The 23,446-nt window shown below is 44.8% G+C and overlaps 1 protein-coding gene across 3 annotated transcripts in view; it reads right to left on the bottom strand.

Moving 5' to 3' along the window:
* Positions 1-22,863, bottom strand: part of DOCK8 (dedicator of cytokinesis 8) — a 255,214-nt gene extending 232,351 nt beyond the window's left edge. The window contains exon 1 of one of the 3 annotated variants that reach the window (XM_069763842.1): positions 22,488-22,863. In XM_069763842.1, the coding sequence (XP_069619943.1) occupies positions 22,488-22,540 (53 nt within the window). In that variant the 5' untranslated portion in view covers positions 22,541-22,863. The remainder of the gene's footprint in view (positions 1-22,487) is intronic. The other 2 variants (XM_069763822.1, XM_069763832.1) reach the window with 2 other exon arrangements.
* Between the last annotated feature and the right edge of the window lie 583 nt (positions 22,864-23,446).

Below are 23,446 nucleotides of genomic sequence, written 5' to 3'. Positions count from 1 at the left end.
ATGACTACAGTATTCTTCGCATCTTCTTTTAGAGATTCACACACAGCAAATTTGTTGCAGAAACGTCCGCAACTGCCCCATTAACCTAAATAGGTCTTTCAGAAGTTCATTCACTTACTGGCAACACAGACCATTTGCATCTATGAAACATATTTTCTGCAACAAAGACTGGCAGATGTATATATCCCTTGATGATCTAAATCAGGAGGGGGGCAATATGACCTTGCCTCATATGAAAAAATTAACTCTTAAAAACCAAAGCATAATAGAAACCCAATACCCATATAAAATTAAGCTAGGGTCTGTGTTACCATGAGACCCCCCTTACATCTGCGCTTCAGGATGGGGGGGAATACCATTGTGATGGGGAGGAATAGCTACTTGGGGAGGCTAGTATAGTGAGTGGGCTATGAATTACATTATACTGGGTATGACGGATCTAACAGGGGAAGGGGTTTGTCGACTTCACTCACCTCAGGAGAGTGGAGAGAATGACCCAGCAGGTATTGGCTCACTGGCGCCACCACTTAACCCAGGTCAGTCAGGGAACTGCACCGAGGGCAAATAGTCACCAGAAAGGCTTCCCTTATAGGTACGAGTTATTGAGGCGTTCCCAGTGAGGGGGGATATATATCACCAGCCCAGGCTGGGGAGATATATATATATATATAAACATCCCAGCCATCACTGTCAGAGTTCCTCACTAAGGCTGGTTTCACATTTGCGTTTTTTTGCCGCAGCGTTTGTACCGCATATAAACGCATGCGTCGTGTTTTTCTATATTTAACATTAAAAACGCATGCTTTTTTTTTGTTCGCGTTTTGCCGCATTTGACGACGCATGCGTCTTTTTGTCGCTTGCGGCTTGGCGCGGAAATGCAACATGTAGTAATTTTAGAGGCGTCTATTTGCCGCCAGGAAACGCATGCGTTCGATTGCGCACGGTTTGCGTAAAAAAAAGCATTGCTGTCTATGTAAACGCATGCGTTTTTAAGCACATGCGTTTTTGAACGCATGCGTTTCAATAGAGAAAAACAAGTCTAGACACTGATAAGCCACCCCCCACCATCAAGGTGATAAAGGGATCCAAACCCTAACCCTAACCCTAAGCCACCAGCAAGGTGATAAAGGGATCCAAACCCTAACTCTAAACCTAACCCTAGCCCTAACCCTAATGGGAAAATGGAAATAAAAACATTTTTTTAAATTTTTTAATTTTTCCCTAACTAAGGAGTTGATGAAGGGGGTTTGATTTCTATTTATAAGGGGTTTTCTAGTGGATTTTTATGATTGGTAGCTGTCACATACTGAAAGACGCTTTTTATTCCAAAAAATATTTTTTGTGTTACCACATTTTGAGAGCTACAATTTTTCCATATTTTGGTCCACAGAGTCATGTGAGGTCTTGTTTTTTGCGGGACGAGTTGACATTTTTATTGGTAACATTTTCGGGCACGTGACATTTTTGATTGCTTTTTATTCCGATTTTTGTGAAGCAGAATGAACAAAAACCAGCTTGTGAAATTTCTCATCATGCGTACCAAAAGCGCAAACGCAGGAAAAAAAACGCATGTAAACGCGTACAAACGCGGCGTTTTTTTAACCGCATGCGACAACGCATGCGTCTAAAAAACGCAGCATTTGTACGCGTTTACATGCGTTTTTTTCACCACTTGCGGATGCGTTTTAAACGCTGCGGATTTAAACGCAAATGTGAAACCAGCCTAACACAGTACGGTATGCTGCCCCCAGTTTCTCATTTGAAATAAGCCACGTCAGACAATAGGCTTATATTGGGTCAAAAACCAACTCCGGGGTAGCATATAACCAGCTGAGCGTGCAGACGTGGGGATTCATGAATCGAGATAAAAGAGCAGCCCAAGATTAATTTTATATTTAATAGCCGAAAGGCACACTAGAAAGATTCAGGTATATACACAAAAGCAAATATACAAGTATACAGTCAGAAGTGTAGTACAAGGGTAGGATACAGATACGATTACAATTACCGTGATATGTAGCATGGGACCACAAGAAGGCGCTGATGAATCACAGGACCAAATCTTTGTTACGTAATTCCCTGGACGCATCAGCTAACGGGCCTCCTGTCAGTAGAAGAACTGCGTCCAAAATGAGGAGCTGCCTATTATCCCCTAGGCTGCCCCCTCCCACACGCTGCACCAACCCCAGGGCTGTGCAGCCTCTCTCCTCCCATATCTGAGAGCATGGTTTTCCAGCCGGAAACGTGGATGCCCATAACTTTCCACCCGAACCTCTAAATGGGTCAGCGGCGGCGCCACTGGGTTCTGTTGGATTTTATCTGTACAGGGAGACCAAATACAGCCACCGTATTTAATTCCTGGTGGCTATGCTTTATAACTCAATAACACAAGGTTCTAGAGGTGGCTGCATGGTATGGGCTTGTGGGGGAAGGAATGCAGATTCGGATTATGTGCTCGGCTAGTTTCAGACATATTGCATTCTTTTATTACAGGTCAATTTTAGATGTAATATCTCAGAGCCTTGTGCTGTTGAGAGGAATCTGCGGTGCCACTATGTCTGAGACCAACAAAGGGAGCCAACTGGTGACTGGTAACTGCACAAGAGTTCACACCCCTGTGATAATTGCAGGACTAGGTGCTGGGGAACACAGGGTCTATGCCTTTTTCCCCCCTTCCCATGGAGAGAGTATTTTTAGGCCAGACTGATACCAAAATGATATCAATTAGATATCATTTTCCCATATCTCACACTGGGGACTTAGATAACATTATACTGGGGTGAGTGAAGTTTGAACTTCTGACAGCATATTATGGGAGTCTAGTATTAGTATATATAGGTGAGGTCTACATCTGGGGACAGGAGGAGGGGGTTTGGTCTGCATTAATATGCAAGGGGGTCTGTATGTGGGTGAGTTCTGACCAGCAGTCTGTAGACAGTGATGGAGACTATATTAAGAAGGTCTGGGGCCTGTTTTTTAAAGATGTCTGGTGTGTGATCTGTAATCATCATGAGTCATATATGCTTATGCCATAGGTTGGGGCATATTCTAAATAGGTAGTGTAGTGGGCAAAAATGTTGCACTGTGATGCTTTCTGTTGGGTTAAACAAAAAGCAAAAATTTTATTTTCTGTTCCTTATTTGCCCCCAGCATCCATCACACAGTACTGGATACATCCTTTGGGTACACAGTTGGACCTATTTATCACCAAGTTATTTGTCTCCAGAAGGTTGAAAAACACTAAGGCTATGTTCACACGTTCAGTATTTAGTCAATATTTTACCTCAGTATCTGTAAGCCAAAACCAGGAGTGGGTGATAAATACAGAAGTGGTAACGTGTTTCTACTATACTTTTCCTCTGATTGTTCCATTCCTGGTTTTACTGGGCTTACAGATACTGAGGTAAAATACTGACCAAATACTGAACGTGTGACCATAGCCTAAAGGTACTGTCACACTAGACGATATCGCTAGCGATCCGTGACGTTGCAGCGTCCTCGCTAGCGATATCGTCCAGTGTGACAGGCAGCAGCGATCAGGCCCTTGCTGTGCTGTCGCTGGTCGGGGAGGAAAGTCCAGAACTTTATTTGGTCGCTGGACTCCCCGCAGACATCGCTGAATCGGCATGTGTGACACCGATTCAGCGATGTCTTCGCTGGTAACCAGGGTAAACATCGGGTAACTAAGCGCAGGGCCGCGCTTAGTAACCCGATGTTTACCCTGGTTACCATCCTAAAAGTAAAAAAACAAACACTACATACTTACCTAACGCTGTCTGTCCTCCAGCGCTGTGCTCTGCTCTCCTCCTGTACTGGCTGTGAGCGCCGGGCAGCCGGAAAGCAGAGCGGTGACATCACCGCTCTGCTTTCCGGCTGCCCGGCGCTCACAGCCAGACCAGAGAAGCTGAGCGCCGAGGACAGACAGCGGTAGGTAAGTATGTAGCATTTGTTTTTTTACTTTTTAGGATGGTAACCAGGGTAAACATCGGGTTACTAAGCGCGGCCCTGCGCTTAGTTACCCGATGTTTACCCTGGTTACCGGCATCGTTGGTCGCTGGAGAGCGGTCTGTGTGACAGCTCTCCAGCGACCAAACAGCGACGCTGCAGCGATCCGGATCGTTGTCGGTATCGCTGCAGCGTCGCTTAGTGTGACGGTACCTTAAGGCAATAAATATAGAGGAAATGCAAGGAGTTCCTTTATCAGGGTGTGACTCCAACCCTGGCACAACTTTCTGTCATGCCAAAGGCATGGTAACACAATCCCCACCCATCACCAATAAATAAAAACACAGAAACACAGAATTTACTTTGGAATAAAATTGGCCATGGCGTTTATTTTTTGAGTAACCAAACAAGAATTTAATTTGATAAAACGAATAACCAATACATCCTTTTTTAAAATTCCATAAACAGAATAAACTTCACCACAGAAAGTCCAAATCCACCCAAAAACAGGGCGATTATTCCCACAAAAATAAACGACACGACAAAGATAAGGAGGAGATAAGAAAAAAGGGGAGGGCGGGTGGGATCTTCAAAACTTGCTTGAAGTAACTGCGCTCAGTGCACCCAAAACAGCTGTATTTATAGATAAAATTCCCCCCCCCGCTCAGAGCCTTAAAACCAATCAAAGTCCATGAAATATGCGGGAAGAACATCTGGAAGAAACCGGTTTAAGCCAGAAACAACCTGCTCGTGCGTTGCACAGCTTACCAGGGCAATAAATTAACCCTTTGAAGGGAACCAAAACTGTGCAGATAAACCTAAAAACACATTGTTATCATGGTGGCTGTGTTATCATGCGCCCCCCCCTAAGATTTCACTAAGGGGAGGGCGTTCATGGTAACACAATCCCCACCCATCACCAATAAATAAAAACACAGAAACACAGAATTTACTTTGGAATAAAATTGGCCGTGGCGTTTATTTTTTGAGTAACCAAACAAGAATTTAATTTGATAAAACGAATAACCAATACATCCTTTTTTTAAATTCCATAAACAGAATAAACTTCACCACAGAAAGTCCAAATCCACCCAAAAACAGGGCGATTATTCCCAAACGCCATGCCTCAAAAAGGCGTGGCCCCCCAAAACGCCCCAGCCAATTCTCGGCAATGGCCTGGAGATCCAAATTAAAGATATCCAGGCCAATATCGGACAGGTGAACCAAGTCCCTCCTATACAATCCCGGGACTCCATCTTCAAGGTTGACATGCCTGAAAGAGAAGCCATGAATTAACGGCATAAAATTCTGAATATTCCCGTTAACCCGTTTTCTGATACGTTCGAGGAACGAAGAACTCTTCTAGAACCATACTAACCTAGGAATAATTTCTGAGAATACAAATGTAGTATTAACAAACTCTGTTTTCAATAAACACAAATCCCTCTTAAAGCAAGAAAGCAGGTCAAGAGTTTTCAATTTACCCAGATCGTTACCACCTAGATGGATAATAACTAAATTCGGATAAGGCCTCTTCTCAGCTAGCTTACGAATCTCAAAAATCAAGTTCTGCCATAACATCCCTCTCTTGCTATGCCAAAAAATCTGGATGAGGGAATTATCAAAGGATAAATTCTCTGTATAGCATCTTACGAATGCCCTCTTCTCAGCCCAATAAACAAAGGAATGTCCGATGATCCAAATAGTGAAAATACCTAAAAGATGAATAACATGTTAATCATATAATTCCGGACGTATGTATAATTTAAAACGGTTAGACTCCCATCTACCAATTCTCTTTATGCAGGATTCACTAAGCCCGATTCTAGAAGCCTCAGTAGCTGCCCCAATCCGAAACGATTGGGATGAGATTTTAAGGTCTCCCAAACCCAAATAATTTAATGATTTCTTGAGAATGAAATTAAATTGAAATACCGTTGCTGGCTCTATATTCTTATGTAAAAAGAACGGGCCGTTGGAACTAGGACGGAAGGACAACCATCTCTTAGCATTAGCAAGTGGACAGATGACTGGGTCAGAAATAGCATTAAGTTTTACTGATGAACCTCTGCCTAATTGATCAGTTTTGGATTTTCTGATAAACAGGATCAGGTGACTCCCATGACAAGTAACATGCTCCATTAACAAACCCGCCGGAGCCGACTTTTTGGGGGAGACAATTTCGCTCACTCTCAAGACTGCAAAAAACGCAAAAGAAAATGCGGTGGAGAAAAGAGATGCTTCAAAAAGGTCATTGCAAACTGAAGGAAGCGATATGTCCCTCAGTAATTGTACCGAAATAGGACGACGCATGTCAGGTAAAAAGGTAGCCCTCCTGAAACCTTTTAAAAATTGTTTTACCACGAAAAATTCTGATAACGGTTTTTTACCTAAGATTTTGAGAAAAAATGAAATACCCGCCAGATTTTTTGAAAGAGCTGAGAAGGATAGACCGTTTTTAACTAAATGCTCAGCAAAACATAGGGCAACAGCTGGATTAACTTCCTGACAGGAGTAATTATTAACATGACAGAATCTGACCCACATATTCCATGCGGCCGAGTAATCAGCCCATGTTTTATGTGCCAAAGAATTCTCCACAAACGAATGAATCAAACTTGAATTAACTCCCATATCTGAGGAGGACAAATTGATCTTCCTTCGTTTGTTTCTGCCACTCGGTCCAAGGATTGAAACGTCTGGCGGTGACAAATAAGTTGTGCATTCTCATTATTGACATTGATAGACAAAACAGCTTTGAGCCAAATATTATATTTTAAACAAAGAAGAATCAGTTGTCTGAGAATTACTGCACAGAAATGGTTCTTAGACGAGAGAGTATTTATCATGAAAACAAGGCCTTGCTTATCGGAACGGAAAATAATGCGCTTGTTGGCAAAAATGAACACCCCGAAACTTGATAGCTAGAAAAATGGAAAAAAGATCCAAAAATGCTAAATTCCTAGTAATCTTAGTGTCAACCCAAAATTTGGGCCAGGACTCAAAAGCCCAATTGGAAGAAAATGACAAACCCATTACAAGGTTTTCGCTAGTAAAATACGATAAGCTCAGCTCATCAGAAGATACGAAGGGAGATTGCCAAAGGTTCTTACCATTAAACTCTAAAAGAAACTGCCACCAAATCTTTAAATCATCCTTCGTATCCTCGCTGAGACGTAGATGGGCATGAGGAGAGGAGTGACCGGCTGTGAGATCATAAAGTCACTTAGAGAAAACCCGGCCCATAGGAATCACCTTCAGGGCAAAATTTAACATTCCTAACAACGACTGAAGCTCTTTAAGAGTAACCTTATCCCTAATTAAAAAACTATGAATTAACCCCTTCCCGACCCATGACGCCACGTAGGCGTCATGAAAGTCGGTGCCATTCCGACCCATGACGCCTATGCGGCGTCATGGAAAGATCGCGTCCCTGCAGATCGGGTGAAAGGGTTAACTCCCATTTCACCCGATCTGCAGGGACAGGGGGAGTGGTAGTTTAGCCCAGGGGGGGTGGCTTCACCCCCTCGTGGCTACGATCGCTCTGATTGGCTGTTGAAAGTGAAACTGCCAATCAGAGCGATTTGTAATAGTTCACCTATTATAACGGGTGAAATATTACAATCCAGCCATGGCCGATGCTGAAATATCATCGGCCATGGCTGGAAATACTAGTGTGCCCCCACCCCACCCCTCCGATCGCCCCCCCAGCCCTCCGATCTGGCCGGTACACTGCTCCGGCTCCCCTCCGTCCAGTGCTCCGCTCCCCACCGTGCTCTTGTCCGCTCCCCCCGTGCTCCAATCACCCCCCCCGTGCTCCAATCACCCCCCCTGCACTCCGATCCACCCCCCCGGTGCTCCGTTCCACCCCCCCGTGCTCCATTCCAGCCCCCCGTGCTCCGTTCCACGCCCCCCGTGCTCCGTTCCACCCCTCCCGCACTCCGATTCCCCCCCCCGTGCTCCGATCCCCCCCCCGTGGTCCCCCCCCACCCCATCATACTTACCGATCCAGCCGGGGTCCCGTCCGTCTTCTCCCTGGGCGCCGCCATCTTCCAAAATGGCGGGCGCATGCGCAGTGCGTCCGCCGAATCTGCCGGCCGGCAGATTCGTTCCAAAGTGCATTTTGATCACTGAGATATAATCTATCTCAGTGATCAAAATAAAAAAAATAATAAATGACCCCCATAGGTAGGGACAATAAAAAAATAAAGAAATTTTTTTTTTTCCACTAATGTTAGAATAGGGTTAGGGTTAGGGGTAGAGTTAGGGGTAGGGTTAGGGCTAGGGGTAGGGTTAGGGTTAGGGCTAGGGTTTCGGTATGTGCACACGTATTCTGGTCCTCTGCGGATTTTTCCGCTGCGGATTTGATAAATCCGCAGTGCTAAACCGCTGCGGATTTATGGCGGATTTACCGCGGTTTTTCTGCGCATTTCACTGCGGTTTTACAACTGCGATTTTCTATTTGAGCAGTTGTAAAACCGCTGCGGAATCCGCACAAAGAAGTGACATGCTGCGGAATGTAAACCGCTGCGTTTCCGTGCAGTTTTTCCGCAGCATGGGCACAGCGATTTTTGTTTCCCGTAGGTTTACATTGAACTGTAAACTCATGGGAAACTGCTGCGGATCCGCAGCGTGTGCACATACCTTTAGAATTAGGCTATGTGCACACGGTGCGGATTTGGCTGCGGATCCGCAGCAGAGTTCCATCAGGTTTACAGTACCATGTAAACATATGAAAAACCAAATCCGCTGTGCCCATGGTGCGGAAAATACCGCGCGGAAACGCTGCGTTGTATTTTCCGCAGCATGTCAATTCTTTGTGCGGATTCCGCAGCGTTTTACACCTGTTCCTCAATAGGAATCCGCAGGTGAAATCCGCACAAAAAACACTGGAAATCCGCGGAAAATCCGCAGGTAAAACGCAGTGCCTTTTACCCGCGGATTTTTCAAAAATGGTGCGAAAACATCTCACACGAATCCGCAACGTGGGCACATAGCCTTAGGGTTAGGGTTGGAATTAGGGTTGTGGTTATGGTTAGGGGTGTGTTGGGGTTAGGGTTGTGGTTAGGGGTGTGTTGCGGTTAGGGTTGTGTTTAGGGTTATGGCTACAGTTGGGATTAGGGTTAGGGGTGTGTTGGGGTTAGTGTTGGAGGTAGAATTGAGGGGTTACCACTGTTTAGGCACATCAGGGGTCTCCAAACGCAACATGGCGCCACCATTGATTCCAGCCAATCTCGTATTCAAAAAGTCAAATGGTGCTCCCTCACTTCCGAGCCCCGACGTGTGCCCAAACAGTGGTTTACCCCCACATATGGGGTACCAGCATACTCAGGACAAACTGCGCAACAATTACTGGGGTCCAATTTCTCCTGTTACCCTTGTGAATCAAAAAAAATGCTTGCTAAACATAATTTTTGAGGAAAGAAAAATGATTTTTTATTTTCACGGCTCTGCGTTGTAAACGTCTGTGAAGCACTTGGGGGTTCAAAGTGCTCACCACATATCTAGATAAGTTCCTTGGGGGGTCTAATTTCTAAAATGGGGTCACTTGTGGGGGTTTCTACTGTTTAGGCACACCAGGGGCTCTGCAAACGCAACGTGACACCCGCAGACCATTCCATCAAAGTCTGCATTTCAAAAGTCACTACTTCCCTTCTGAGCCCCGACGTGTGCCCAAACAGTGGTTTACCCCCACTCATGGGGTATCAGCGTACTCAGGAGAAACTGGACAACAACTTTTGGGGTCAAATTTCTCCTGTTACCCTTGGGAAAATAAAAAATTGCAGGCTAAAAGATCATTTTTGAGAAAATAATTTTTTTTTTTTCATGGCTCTGCGTTATAAACTTCTGTGAAGCACTTGGGGGTTCAAAGTCCTCACCACACATCTAGATTAGTTCCTTTGGGGGTCTAGTTTCCAAAATGGTGTCATTTCTGGGGGATCTCCAATGTTTAGGCACACAGGGGCTCTCCAAACGTGACATGGTGTCCGCTAATGATTGGAGCTAATTTTCCATTTAAAAAGCCAAATGGCGTGCCATCCCTTCCGAGCCCTGCCGTGCGCCCAAACAGTGGTTTACCCCCACATATTGGGTATCTGCGTACTCAGGACAAACAGGACAACAATATTTGGGGTCCAATTTCTCCTATTACCCTTGGCAAAATAGGAAATTCCAGGCTAAAAAATCATTTTTGAGGAAAGAAAAATTATTTTTTATTTTCATGGCTCTGCGTTATAAACTTCTGTGAAGCACCTGGGGGTTTAAAGTGCTCAATATGCATCTAGATAAGTTCCTTGGGGGGTCTAGTTTCCAAAATGGGGTCACTTGTGGGGGAGCTCCAATGTTTAGTCACACATGGGCTCTCCAAACGCGACATGGTGTCCGCTAACAATTGGAGCTAATTTTCCATTCAAAAAGTCAAATGGCGCGCCTTCCCTTCCGAGCCCTGCCGAGTGCCCAAACAGTGGTTTACCCCCACATATGAGGTATCGACGTACTCGGGAGAAATTGCCCAACAAATTTTATGATCCATTTTACCCTACTGCCCATGTGAAAATGAAAAAATTGAGGCGAAAAGAATTTTTTTGTGAAAAAAAAGTACTTTTTCATTTTTACGGATTAATTTGTGAAGCACCTGGGGGTTCAAAGTGCTCACTATGCATCTAGATAAGTTCCTTGGGGCGTCTAGTTTCCAAAATGGGGTCACTTGTGGGGGAGCTCCAATTTTTAGGCACACGGGGGCTCTCCAAACGTGACATGGTGTCCGCTAAAGAGTGCAGCCAATTTTTCATTCAAAAAGTCAAATGGCGCTCCTTCCCTTCCAAGCCCTGCCATGCGCCCAAACAGTGGTTTACCCCCACATATGAGGTATCAGCGTACTCAGGACAAATTGGACAACAACTTTCGTGGTTCAGTTTCTCCTTTTACCATTGGGAAAATAAAAAAATTGTTGCTAAAAGATAATTTTTGTGACTAAAAAGTTAAATGTTCATTTTTTCCTTCCATGTTGCTTCTGCTGCTGTGAAGCACCTGAAGGGTTAATAAACTTCTTGAATGTGGTTTTGAGTACCTTGAGGGGTACAGTTTTTAGAATGGTGTCACTTTTGGGTATTTTCAGCCATATAGACCCCTCAAACTGACTTCAAATGTGAGGTGGTCCCTAAAAAAAATGGTTTTGTAAATTTCGTTGTAAAAATGACAAATCGCTGGTCAAATTTTAACCCTTATAACTTCCTAACAAAAAAAAATTTTGTTTCCAAAATTGTGCTGATGTAAAGTAAACATGTGGGAAATGTTATTTATTAACTGTTTTGTGTCACATATCTCTCTGGTTTAACAGAATAAAAATTCAAAATGTGAAAATTGCGAAATTTTCGAAATTTTCGCCAAATTTCCGTTTTTATCACAAATAAACGCAGAATTTATTGACCTAAATTTACCACTAACATGAAGCCCAATATGTCACGAAAAAACAATCTCAGAACCGCTAGGATCCGTTGAAGCGTTCCTGAGTTATTACCTCATAAAGGGACACTGGTCAGAATTGCAAAAAACGGCAAGGTCTTTAAGGTCAAAATAGGCTGGGTCATGAAGGGGTTAAGGAACGCAACCTAACAATTTTATCGTCCGGTAAAGAGCACGTCATTGTGACAGAGTCAATGTGGATACCGAGGAATTCCAAAGAAGTACAGGGATAAACCGTTTTCTCCTCTGCAATCGGAACCCCGAAGTAATCGCAAATTTTTAAAAAACTAAGTAGGAGGGAAGAACAAGCGTCAGATCCCATTGGGCCAACAAATAAAAAATCATTTAGATAATGTAAAACTCCCCCTTTTGCAGCGGAAAATTCGACAACCCATTGTAAAAATGAAGAAAATGATTCAAAATAAAAACATGACAATGAAAACTCCATAGGGAGGCATTTATCAAAAAAGAATTTATTATCAAAAATTAAACCGAGAGAATTAAAACCTTGGGGGTTGACTGGTAAGAGTCTGAAATCGGACTTTATGTCAGATTTTGACATAAGAGCGTTTTTACCGAACCTTTGGAGGATTTCAATGGCCTCATCGAAAGAAGAATATTTTACGGAGCAAATATCGGTGTTCACCTCATCGTTAAAGGAGGCTCCCCTCGGGTAAGACAAGTGGTGTATTAACCGAAAGGAGCCTGTTTCTTTCTTAGGAACAACCCCAATAGGGGAGATCCTAAAGTTTTTAAATGGTGGGGAATCAAACGGACCGGACATTCTACCCGACTCTAGTTCTTTTAAAAGTTTCTCTTTTACTATTAAAGGGTATTCAGCCACCGAGGGTAGATTCTGAACTAATTGACAACCTTCTCCTTTGAATTGAGGAACAAAAAAACCATCACAAAACCCGTGAAAGATTAGAGAACTAATCTCCTGATTTGGAAAAACCCCTAACCATGGGACCATGTTTTGCAGTTTCACTGGGGTCTGCGCCTTTTGCCAAAGATTCTTTACTAGGCTCCTGCTGTCCGGACTGAAATTGTTTCCTGCAGCATTTCGACATTGGGTGACTGCCCCCACAAAAGGAACATTCATGCCGAAAGCGGCAATTAAGCGCCCACTTACAGCTACCCTCATTAAAAGCAAAACAGATACTTTTTTTGGGAGGAGCATTCACATTCTGCCGAGATGCTGAGAATCTCTGAGGCAACATTAAATTTATCCACAAACCAATATCTTTCTTTCCCCATGCTAAATTGGGATACATAGCCAATTTCTGCCTGAACGATTCGTCATATTGAAGCCACGCCATACCGCCAAAATTTCTATAGGCTTCTAAAATGGCATCGAGGTGTTGGAATAGGCCGGAACAAACATTGGGGTATTTTTCCCCTAAAACAGCAGCATAGATAGCAAATGCTTGGAGCCAATTGTTAAATGATTTATTGTTGGCAACCTTTCTCTTATCCTCAGCTTCCTCCTTTTTGTCATATCTATGCTGCTGTTCTTTTACAGAAGGTAACAAAGAGAAAATGTCGACATATTCCTTTTTCCAAATCTGCTCTTTTACAGAGGGGCTCAGATGAAATCCCAAAGGGGATACCTCGCATGTCAGTGACTCCTTTAAAAGCACTTCAAGCAGACCAGGCTTCATAACAACGCTCCCAGAGACAGGTTCGTTGCAAGAAGTGAGATTAGACATTGAAGTGAGCGAACCACTAGAAAAACATTCCAAAACATTCCATCTCTGACAACTGTTTTAAGGTTCGAGGAAGAGACAAACGGGGGCACAATGATAACCTCACCCTTTTCTTGCTGGACGACATCGCGCTCCATGGAGACTTCGGCACTCGAGCCCCCATGAGCTGGAGAATGCTGACGTGATGGCGGGCTGCGATCCTCTTCAAGTTCGGAAACCGGTGACCCCGATCTCCAAGATGCCGCCGCAGCGGCACCTGCGCTCACCTCTCCTGGTCGCGCACTCCTGAATGGTCGGCAGGTCGTCGCTGGAGCTCCCTGGGCCACAGCAGCTCTTTTATGGCCGCGGTGGCTAGATGGACCTTGCGCAGCATGCCCGGCATCCGGTGTCTCAGGAAATGGTGGGCGACACCTAGTGGAGGTTCCGGCGGCTGGCACTGATGACGCTGGCAAGATGAGACGAGCTTCACCGACCTCCCGCGATGGGCTGCGGGACTTCTGGCGCGAAGACCTCCTACTTCTGCTACGCGGTTCCGGCGTCCGGTCAGGAGCTCTAGAAGATGGCGGCGGTGAGTAAGAGTTCCTGGGTCGGCGACTTCTGGCTGAGCTGCGGCATGGAAGCGGCAGGGGCAGTGGCTCACGTGGGACCGAAGGAGAGAGCGGAGATTGCGGCGCAGGAGCTGATAAAGCCTCCGGAGCGGAGGTAGGTTTTACAGCAGGTTTAATAGCTAAACAGCTCCGCAGCCACTCTACTCTGCCCTCATCCTCCGCCCTTCGGAGCAGCTGCTGTATCAGATCTTCCATCGGCTGCTATCTTCTGAACTTCTTATCTTCAAAACTTGCTTGAAGTAACTGCGCTCAGTGCGCCCAAAACAGCTGTATTTATAGATAAAATTCCCCCCCCGCTCAGAGCCTTACAACCAATCAAAGTCCATGAAATTTGCGGGAAGAACATCTGGAAGAAACCGGTTTAAGCCAGAAACAACCTGCTCGTGCGTTGCACAGCTTACCAGGGCAATAAATTAACCCTTTGAAGGGAACCTAAACTGTCCAGATAAACCTAAAAACACATTGTTATCACGGTGGCTGTGTTATCATGCGCCCCCCCCTAAGATATCACTAAGGGGAGGGCGTTCAATCTATTACAGATGTCACTGTCTGCGTTGTATTTTGCAGAGTATTCCACTATTGCCAATCAGTGGCAGACCAGACATGAGAAGAGGGTTTCCTTATAGTTTGTGTAGCAGTCTCCGCCAAAAGTAGGATCAGATGATGAATTGGTTGCACCAAACCTTTTTATGCAACAGATGGGAGTTCCTTAGTAGCACCCACCTCCCCTCCATCATCTACACAATATGTCCAATGAGGACATAAAGAGAAGTAGTCATGATCATTGGTATAGTGTGGGGGGAACACAGTAGAGGTTGCTATGGGCACAGACCTCCAAGTACAGAAAGTTTTAAAAAGAAAAAAAAGGACTACAAAGAAGTACAACCTTTTTTTGCTGTGTGAAACTGTATGTGGTAAATGCTGTGTTACTAGGACCAGTACAGCTAGAGGTTGTGGAGGAGCCCACCACCCTCCATCCTGTAGGCCGCAGGCTGCTATCGGCCTACAGGGTCACTAGGACCAGTACAGCTAGAGCTTGTGGAGGAGCCCACCACCCTGCATCCTATAGGTCACAGGCTGCTATCGGCCTACAGCGTCACTAGGACCAGTACCGCTAGAGCTTGTGGAGGAGCCCACCACCCTCCATCCTATAGGTCACAGGCTGCTATCGGCCTACAGCGTCACTAGGACCAGTACCGCTAGAGCTTGTGGAGGAGCCCACCACCCTCCATCCTGTAGGTCGCAGGCTGCTATCGGCCTACAGCGTCACTAGGACCAGTACAGCTAGAGCTTGTGGAGGAGCCCACCACCCTCCATCCTATAGGTCACAGGCTGCTATCGGCCTACAGCGTCACTAGGACCAGTACCACTGGCACTGTGGAGGAGCCCATCACCCTCAATCCTGGAGGTCATAGACTGCTATAGGCCTACAGTGTCACTAGGACCAGTACCGCTGGCCATGTACAGGAGCCCACCACCCTCTATCCTATAGGTCACAGGCTGCTATAGGCCTACAGCATCACTAGGACCAGTACCGCTGGCACTGTGCAGGAGCCCACCACCCTCCATCCTGGAGGTCATAGACTGCTATAGGCCTACAGCGTCACTAGGACCAGTACGCTGGCCATGTACAGGAGCCCACCACCCTCCATCCTGTAGGTCGCAAGCTGCTATGGGCCTACAGCATCACTAGGACCAGTATCGCTGGCACTGTGGAGGAGCCCATAACCCTCCATCCTGGAGGTCATAGACTGCTATAGGCTTACAGAGTCACTAGGACCAGTACGCTGGTCATGTACAGGAGCCCACCACCCTCCATCCTGTAAGTTGCAAGCTGCTATAGGCCTACAGCATCACTAAGACCAGTATCGCTGGCACTGTGGAGGAGCCCATAACCCTCCATCCTGGAGGTCATAGACTGCTATAGGCTTACAGCGTCACTAGGACCAGTACGCTGGCCATGTACAGGAGCCCACCACCCTCCATCCTATAGATCGCAGGCTGCTATAGGCCTACAGCACCACTAGGACCAGTATCGCTGGCACTGTGGAGGAGCCCATCACCCTCCATCCTGGAGGTAATAGGCTGCTATAGGCCTACAGCGTCACTAGGACCAGTACCGCTGGCCATGTACAGGAGTCCACCACCCTCCATCCTATAGGTCACAGGCTGCAATAAGCCTACAATGTCACTAGGACGAGTACAGATGGCCATTTAGAGTGTGGAAGAGGTTCGGGTGCTAGGATTAGGTGAATATAAACTTTTTTTTTTTTACATGAAGTGGCACAAAAGTGGTATTACTTTTACAGAATTGTAGCGAGGGGGTATTATTAACTTTTAAAGGAGGCACTACTGGGGCAATTAGGGTAGGTATGTGCACACATTAAGGCTACATGCACACGTTGCGGATTAGGCTTAGGAATTTCTGGTGCGGATTCTGCCTCTCCTGGCAGAAAACGCACCTGCGGATTTGTCGCGTTTTTTGTGCGGTTCAGCAGCGTTTTTGTGCGTTTTTGCTGCTGTTTTCTTGCGGATTTGCAGAGTTTTTTACCCCTGCGGTTTTTTATAATGGAATGGGTACAAAAACACTGCAGATTCACAAAAAAGTCGTGACATGCTACTTCTTTTAAACTGCAGTGTTTCCGCAGCGGATTTTCCGCAAAGTGTGCACAGCATTTTTTTTTTCTCATTGATTTACATTGTACTGTAAATCAATTGCGGATCTGTAGCGTTTCTGCACTGCAAAAAACGCAGAGAATCCGCAACGTGTGCACATACCCTAAGTATTTGGTAAATTTCTGCACCTCTTGGAAGGAAAAACCCACATTTTTGCAGTTATTTTTTACTTGCCCTTTTGGTTCAGATTTTTCCCGCTCATTAATAAGGGTGAAATCTGCAGCAAAAACTCTGAGTCCGAGTGAACATGATCAGGAACTGGCATCGCTTTAGACGCAGAGCATGTTTGCTGTATCCAAAGCACTGCCGTCTATTGAACGCAGGTGAATCCACATGTGATCCCTGAACCATGCAAATTCACCACATCGAATACATTCTATGGAAGAAATTTCTCTTGCGCATTCTAGCGTCTCCATAAGGCTACTTTCACACTAGTCCGTCGGTACGGGCCGTCGCAAACCGTCGGCCCGACGGACAGTGTGTTAATGTAGCACAACGTGGGCAGCGGATGCAGTTTTACAACGCACCCGCTGCCCAGTGTGATGAGCGGGGAGGAGGGGGCGGAGTTTCGGCCGCGCATGCGCGGTCGAAAATGGCGGACACGACGCACAAAAAAAGTTACATGCAACTTTTTTTGTGCTGACGGTCTGCCAAAACATGACTCATTCGTTGCATGATGGATGCGACGTGCGGCCATACGTTGCAATGCGTCGCTAATTCAAGTCTATGGAGGAAAAACGCATCCTGCGGGCAACTTTGCAGGATGCGTTTTTTCTCCAAAACGACGCATTGCGACGTCCGCCAGACGACGTTAGTGTGAAAGTAGCGTAAGAGAAAATGACATGCTGCTGTCTGGAGAGACGCTCCACATGTCCGTCTCCGCAGGCGTCTGTGGATGCTTAGTGGACACGGGATTTCTTGAAATCCCATCCACTATGCTGTAACAGCTGGACGCTGCGGGTTTGACGCTGCACAAGTACATAGCGTCCAACCTGCAGCAACTCTTAATTGTGAGCACATACCCTGAAAGAATTGACATGCTGCAGAGACTTTTCTGCACCAAATCTGCAGGTCACAAATAAGCAACGTGTGCATGACACTTCAGGATTCTCATTCACTTCGTTGGCATCAGGAAACCCTTCAGGTTTTTTTTAATAAATCTGCACTGTAAAAACACAGCAAAAACAAAAAGTGTGCACACAGCCTAAGAATCTGAAGGGCGTGCTGATGGGGAATTGCTTTAAGGGGTCTCTCAGGGGGCATTATCACTAGGCTGTTGGGCACAATACTTGCCTTGCCCCAGGACCTCGCAACTCACCCTATGCCACAGTCATGAAAGGACAGCCTTATAATTGACATTTGATGACTTACAATAACTGTATCAAGATGTATGATGGTAGAAATCAGTAACACTCCTCATACTTGTCTACACTGACCACAGAAAACCTAAATTGCATAATGCTACTGCTATATCACAAGATAGAAGCCTATTAGTTGCATACTGATGTGTGATGAGTGATATGTGATGGACTGATGTGTGATATATGAAGTGATGAGTTATATATGATGTGTTATTAGTGATGTATGAAATATGATGACTGATATGTAGTGATGAGCGAATATACTCGTTACTCGAGATTTCTCGAGCACGCTCGGGGGTCCTCCGAGTATTTTTCAGTGCTCGGAGATTGTTTTCATCACCACAGCTGAATGCTTTACATCTCTTAGCCAGCTTGATTACATGTGGGGGGTTCCCTAGCAACCAGGCAACCCCCACATGTACTTATGCTGGCTAACAGATGTAAATCATTCAGCTGCGGCGATGAAAACTAAATCTCCGAGCACTAAAAAATACTCGGAGGACACCCAAGCGTGCTCGAGAAATCTCGAGTAACGAGTATATTCGCTCATCACTACTGATGTGTGATTACTGTGATAAGCGATGCGTAATATGTGATGAGTCATGTGATGAGTGATATATGCTGTGTGATATGTGATAATGAAGATAATGAATGAGTAATAACTGATGTGTGCTGTATGATGAGATTTATGTGAAAATGGATGAGTGATAACAGATGTGTGCTTTGTGCTATGTGATGAGAGCTATGTGATAATGAGTGATAACTGATGTGTGATATGTGATGAGAGCTATATAATGGATGAGTGATAACTGATGTGTGATATCCGCTATATGATGAGAGCTATGTGATAATGGATGAGTGATAACTGATGTGAGATATGTGCTATGTGATGACAGATATGCGATAATGGATGAGCGATAACTGATGTGTTTTGACAGATATGTGATAATAGATGAATGATAACTGACGTGTGCTTTTTGCTGTGTGATGAGATATATGTGATAATGGATGAGTGATAACCGATGTGTGTTGTGTAATGAGAGATATGTGATATGGATGAGTGATTACTGATGTGTGATTTGTGCAATGTGATGAGAGCTATGTGATAATGGATGAGTGATAACTGATGTGTGATATTTGATGAGAGCAGTGCTGGAGTCCTGGGTTCAAATCCCACGAAGGACAACATCTGCAAGGAGTTTGTATGTTCTCCCCGTGTTTGCATGGGTTTCCTCCGGGTTCTCCGGTTTCCTCCCACATTCCAAAGACATACTGATAGGGAATTTAGATTGTGAGCCCCATCGGTGACAGTGTCAATATTGTTTGTAAAGCGTTGTAGAATTAATGGCGCTATATAAATGAGTAGAATAAATTAATAAATAAACTGATGTGTGCTGTGTGATGAGAGCTATGTGATAATGGATGAGTGATAACTGATGTGTGATATGTGATGAGAGCTATGTGATAATGGATGAGTGATAACTGATGTGTTTTGACAGATATGTGATAATAGATGAGCGATAACTGATGTGTGCTATGTGCTGTGTGATGAGTGATATGTGATAATGGATGAGTAATAACTGATGTGTGGTTTGTGCTGAGATATATGTGATAATGGATGAGTGATAACTGATGTGTGATGACAGCTATGTGATAATGAATGAGTGATAACTGATGTGTGATATGTGCTATGCGATGAGAGCTATGTGATAATGGATGAGTGATAACTGATGTGTGCTGTGTGACAAGAGCTATGTAATAATGTAATGGATAAGTGATAACTGATGTGTCATGACAGCTATGTGATAATGAGTGATAACTGATGTGTGGCATGTGCTGTGTGCTGAGCGCTATGTGATAATGGATGAGTGATAACTGATGTGAGATATGTGCTATGTGATGAGAGCTATGTGATAATGGATGAGTGATAACTGATGGGTGCTGTGTGATGAGCGCTATGTGATAATGGATGAGTGATAACTGATGTGAGATATGTGCTATGTGATGAGAGCTATGTGATAATGGATGAGTGATAACTGATGTGAGATATGTGCTATGTGATGAGATCTATGTGATAATGGATGAGTGATAACTGATGTGTGCTGTGTGATGAGCGCTATATGATAATGGATGAGTGATAACTGATGTGTGCTGTGCGCTATGTGATAATGGATGAGTGATAACTGATGTGTGCTGTGTGATGAGCGCTATATGATAATGGATGAGTGATAACTGATGTGTGATGAGCGCTATGTGATAATGGATGAGTGATAACTGATGCGTGCTGTGTGATGAGCGCTATGTGATAATGGATGAGTGATAACTGATGTGTTTTGACAGATATGTGATAATAGATGAGCGATAACTGATGTGTGCTATGTGCTGTGTGATGAGTGATATGTGATAATGGATGAGTAATAACTGATGTGTGGTTTGTGCTGAGATATATGTGATAATGGATGAGTGATAACTGATGTGTGATGACAGCTATGTGATAATGAATGAGTGATAACTGATGTGTGATATGTGCTATGCGATGAGAGCTATGTGATAATGGATGAGTGATAACTGATGTGTGCTGTGTGACAAGAGCTATGTAATAATGTAATGGATAAGTGATAACTGATGTGTCATGACAGCTATGTGATAATGAGTGATAACTGATGTGTGGCATGTGCTGTGTGCTGAGCGCTATGTGATAATGGATGAGTGATAACTGATGTGAGATATGTGCTATGTGATGAGATCTATGTGATAATGGATGAGTGATAACTGATGTGTGCTGTGTGATGAGCGCTATATGATAATGGATGAGTGATAACTGATGTGTGCTGTGCGCTATGTGATAATGGATGAGTGATAACTGATGCGTGCTGTGTGATGAGCGCTATGTGATAATGGATGAGTGATAACTGATGTGTGCTGTGTGATGAGCGCTATATGATAATGGATGAGTGATAACTGATGTGTGATGAGCGCTATGTGATAATGGATGAGTGATAACTGATGCGTGCTGTGTGATGAGCGCTATGTGATAATGGATGAGTGATAACTGATGTGTGCTGTGTGATGAGCGCTATGTGACAATGGATGAGTGATAACTGATGTGTGATGAGCGCTATGTAATAATGGATGAGTGATAACTGATGCGTGATATGTACTGTGTGATGAGCGCTATGTGATAATGGATGAGTGATAACTGATGTTTGGTATGTGCTGTGTGATGAGCGCTATGTGATAATGGATGAGTGATAACTGATGTGTGCTGTGCGCTATGTGATAATGGATGAGTTTTAACTGATGAGGCTGTGTGATGAGCGCTATGTGATAATGGATGAGTGATAACTGATGTGTGCTGTGTGATGAGCGCTATGTGATAATGGATGAGTGATAACTGATGTGTGCTGTGCGCTATGTGATAATGGATGAGTGATAACTGATGAGGCTGTGTGATGAGCGCTATGTGATAATGGATGAGTGATAACTGATGTGTGATGAGCGCTATGATATAATGGATGAGTGATAACTGATGTGTGATGAGCGCTATGATATAATGGATGAGTGATAACTGATGTGTGATGAGCGCTATGATATAATGGATGAGTGATAACTGATGTGTGATGAGCGCTATGATATAATGGATGAGTGATAACTGATGTGTGATGAGCGCTATGATATAATGGATGAGTGATAACTGATGTGTGATGAGTGCTATGATATAATGGATGAGTGATAACTGATGTGTGATGAGCGCTATGATATAATGGATGAGTGATAACTGATGTGTGATGAGCGCTATGATATAATGGATGAGTGATAACTGATGTGTGATGAGCGCTATGATATAATGGATGAGTGATAACTGATGTGTGATGAGCGCTATGATATAATGGATGAGTGATAACTGATGTGTGATGAGCGCTATGATATAATGGATGAGTGATAACTGATGTGTGATGAGCGCTATGATATAATGGATGAGTGATAACTGATGTGTGATGAGTGCTATGTGATAATGGATGAGTGATAACTGATGTGTGATGAGTGCTATGTGATAATGGATGAGTGATAACTGATGTGTGATGAGTGCTATGTGATAATGGATGAGTGATAACTGATGTGTGATGAGTGCTATGATATAATGGATGAGTGATAACTGATGTGTGATGAGTGCTATGATATAATGGATGAGTGATAACTGATGTGTGATGAGCGCTATGTGATAATGGATGAGTGATAACTGATGTGTGATGAGTGCTATGTGATAATGGATGAGTGATAACTGATGTGTGATGAGCGCTATGTGATAATGGATGAGTGATAACTGATGTGTGATGAGCGCTATGATATAATGGATGAGTGATAACTGATGTGTGATGAGCGCTATGATATAATATAATGGATGAGTGATAACTGATGTGTGATGAGCGCTATGTGATAATGGATGAGTGATAACTGATGTTTGGTATGTGCTGTGTGATGAGCGCTATGTGATAATGGATGAGTGATAACTGATGTGTGATGAGCGCTATGTGATAATGGATGAGTGATAACTGATGTGTGGTATGTGTTGTGCTGGATTCACATGGCCTGCAGATGAGTCCTGTATGAGCTATTACATGTATACACACGCTGAGACTCCCACACATTGTGTAGCCTAGCCCCAGACCCAACTCCTCCAAGTTCTGCAGCCGCACACGTGGATGCCATGAACACAATGCACTGACCTGTTCAGCTTGTTAGCAAAAGCCCTCCTCTCTGCGCTGGACAGCGACGCCATGCTAAGCCTCCGGTAATGCCGCACAAGTGGCGCCGCGCTCCTTCATGCCCTGCACTGTCAGCGAGCTGTCACTCTGCACTTCCGTATTCCGCTGCTGCTGCCACCCGGAGCGGGGCTGGGGGAGGGGAGGCACCACTGCAGCCTGTCACTTCATTGTGCGCCCCAAGGTTGGGATCAGATCCGAGGGCGGGGAGCAGACGCTACACGGGTCACACAGGGAACATCCACGGGTCACACAGGGAACATCCACAGCAGCAGTGTCATGGAGAGGGGGCTGAGGGGAGAGGCTCCTCGCTCCGTGGGTGTAGCGCCGAGCCTTGGACAGGTTACTGCTGGCAATGAAGGAGTTAACCAGAGCCTGCTTTCTCACCACGTGGTCTGCACACTTCTGCTTTTTGTAACAACTTCATATCCCTTCTATACTTAGTTCTCTGGTTCTTACTGTTATCTGTGCACTGCCTCATAGCATCCAACCTGCACATGCATCTATCCAACTATATATTGTCCTTCCAGCCAACCATCCGTCTATCCATCTGTCCAACTATTCATTTGTCCATCCAGCCAACCATCCATCCGTCCAACCATCTAACCATTCATTTATCAAGCCAACCATCCAGTTTTCCGACCAATTAGCCAACCATTCATTTGTCCATCTGCAGCGCCCCAGGGTCCTGATTGTTGCAGTAATGCCATTCTTCCACCAGGGGGAGTGATGTTATGTCTGAAGCAGAGGCGTAGCTAGGTTTCAACTTAGGGGGGGGGGGGGAACATCTGAGTGGGCCCCTAACCAGCTAACCCTGATTACAGCTATGGTTGCGCACTCTAATTGTGAATATTGTGGAACCTCAGACTATGACCGCGCTGTTATTGAAAATAAATCTATATGCAAAAACGAACATTGACTTT

This window comes from Ranitomeya imitator, chromosome 1, assembly GCF_032444005.1.
Source record: "Ranitomeya imitator isolate aRanImi1 chromosome 1, aRanImi1.pri, whole genome shotgun sequence".
NCBI classification, from domain to species: domain Eukaryota; kingdom Metazoa; phylum Chordata; class Amphibia; order Anura; family Dendrobatidae; genus Ranitomeya; species Ranitomeya imitator.
Note: the sequence above shows the minus strand (reverse complement) of the source record. Positions and strands in the feature narration are given on the sequence as shown.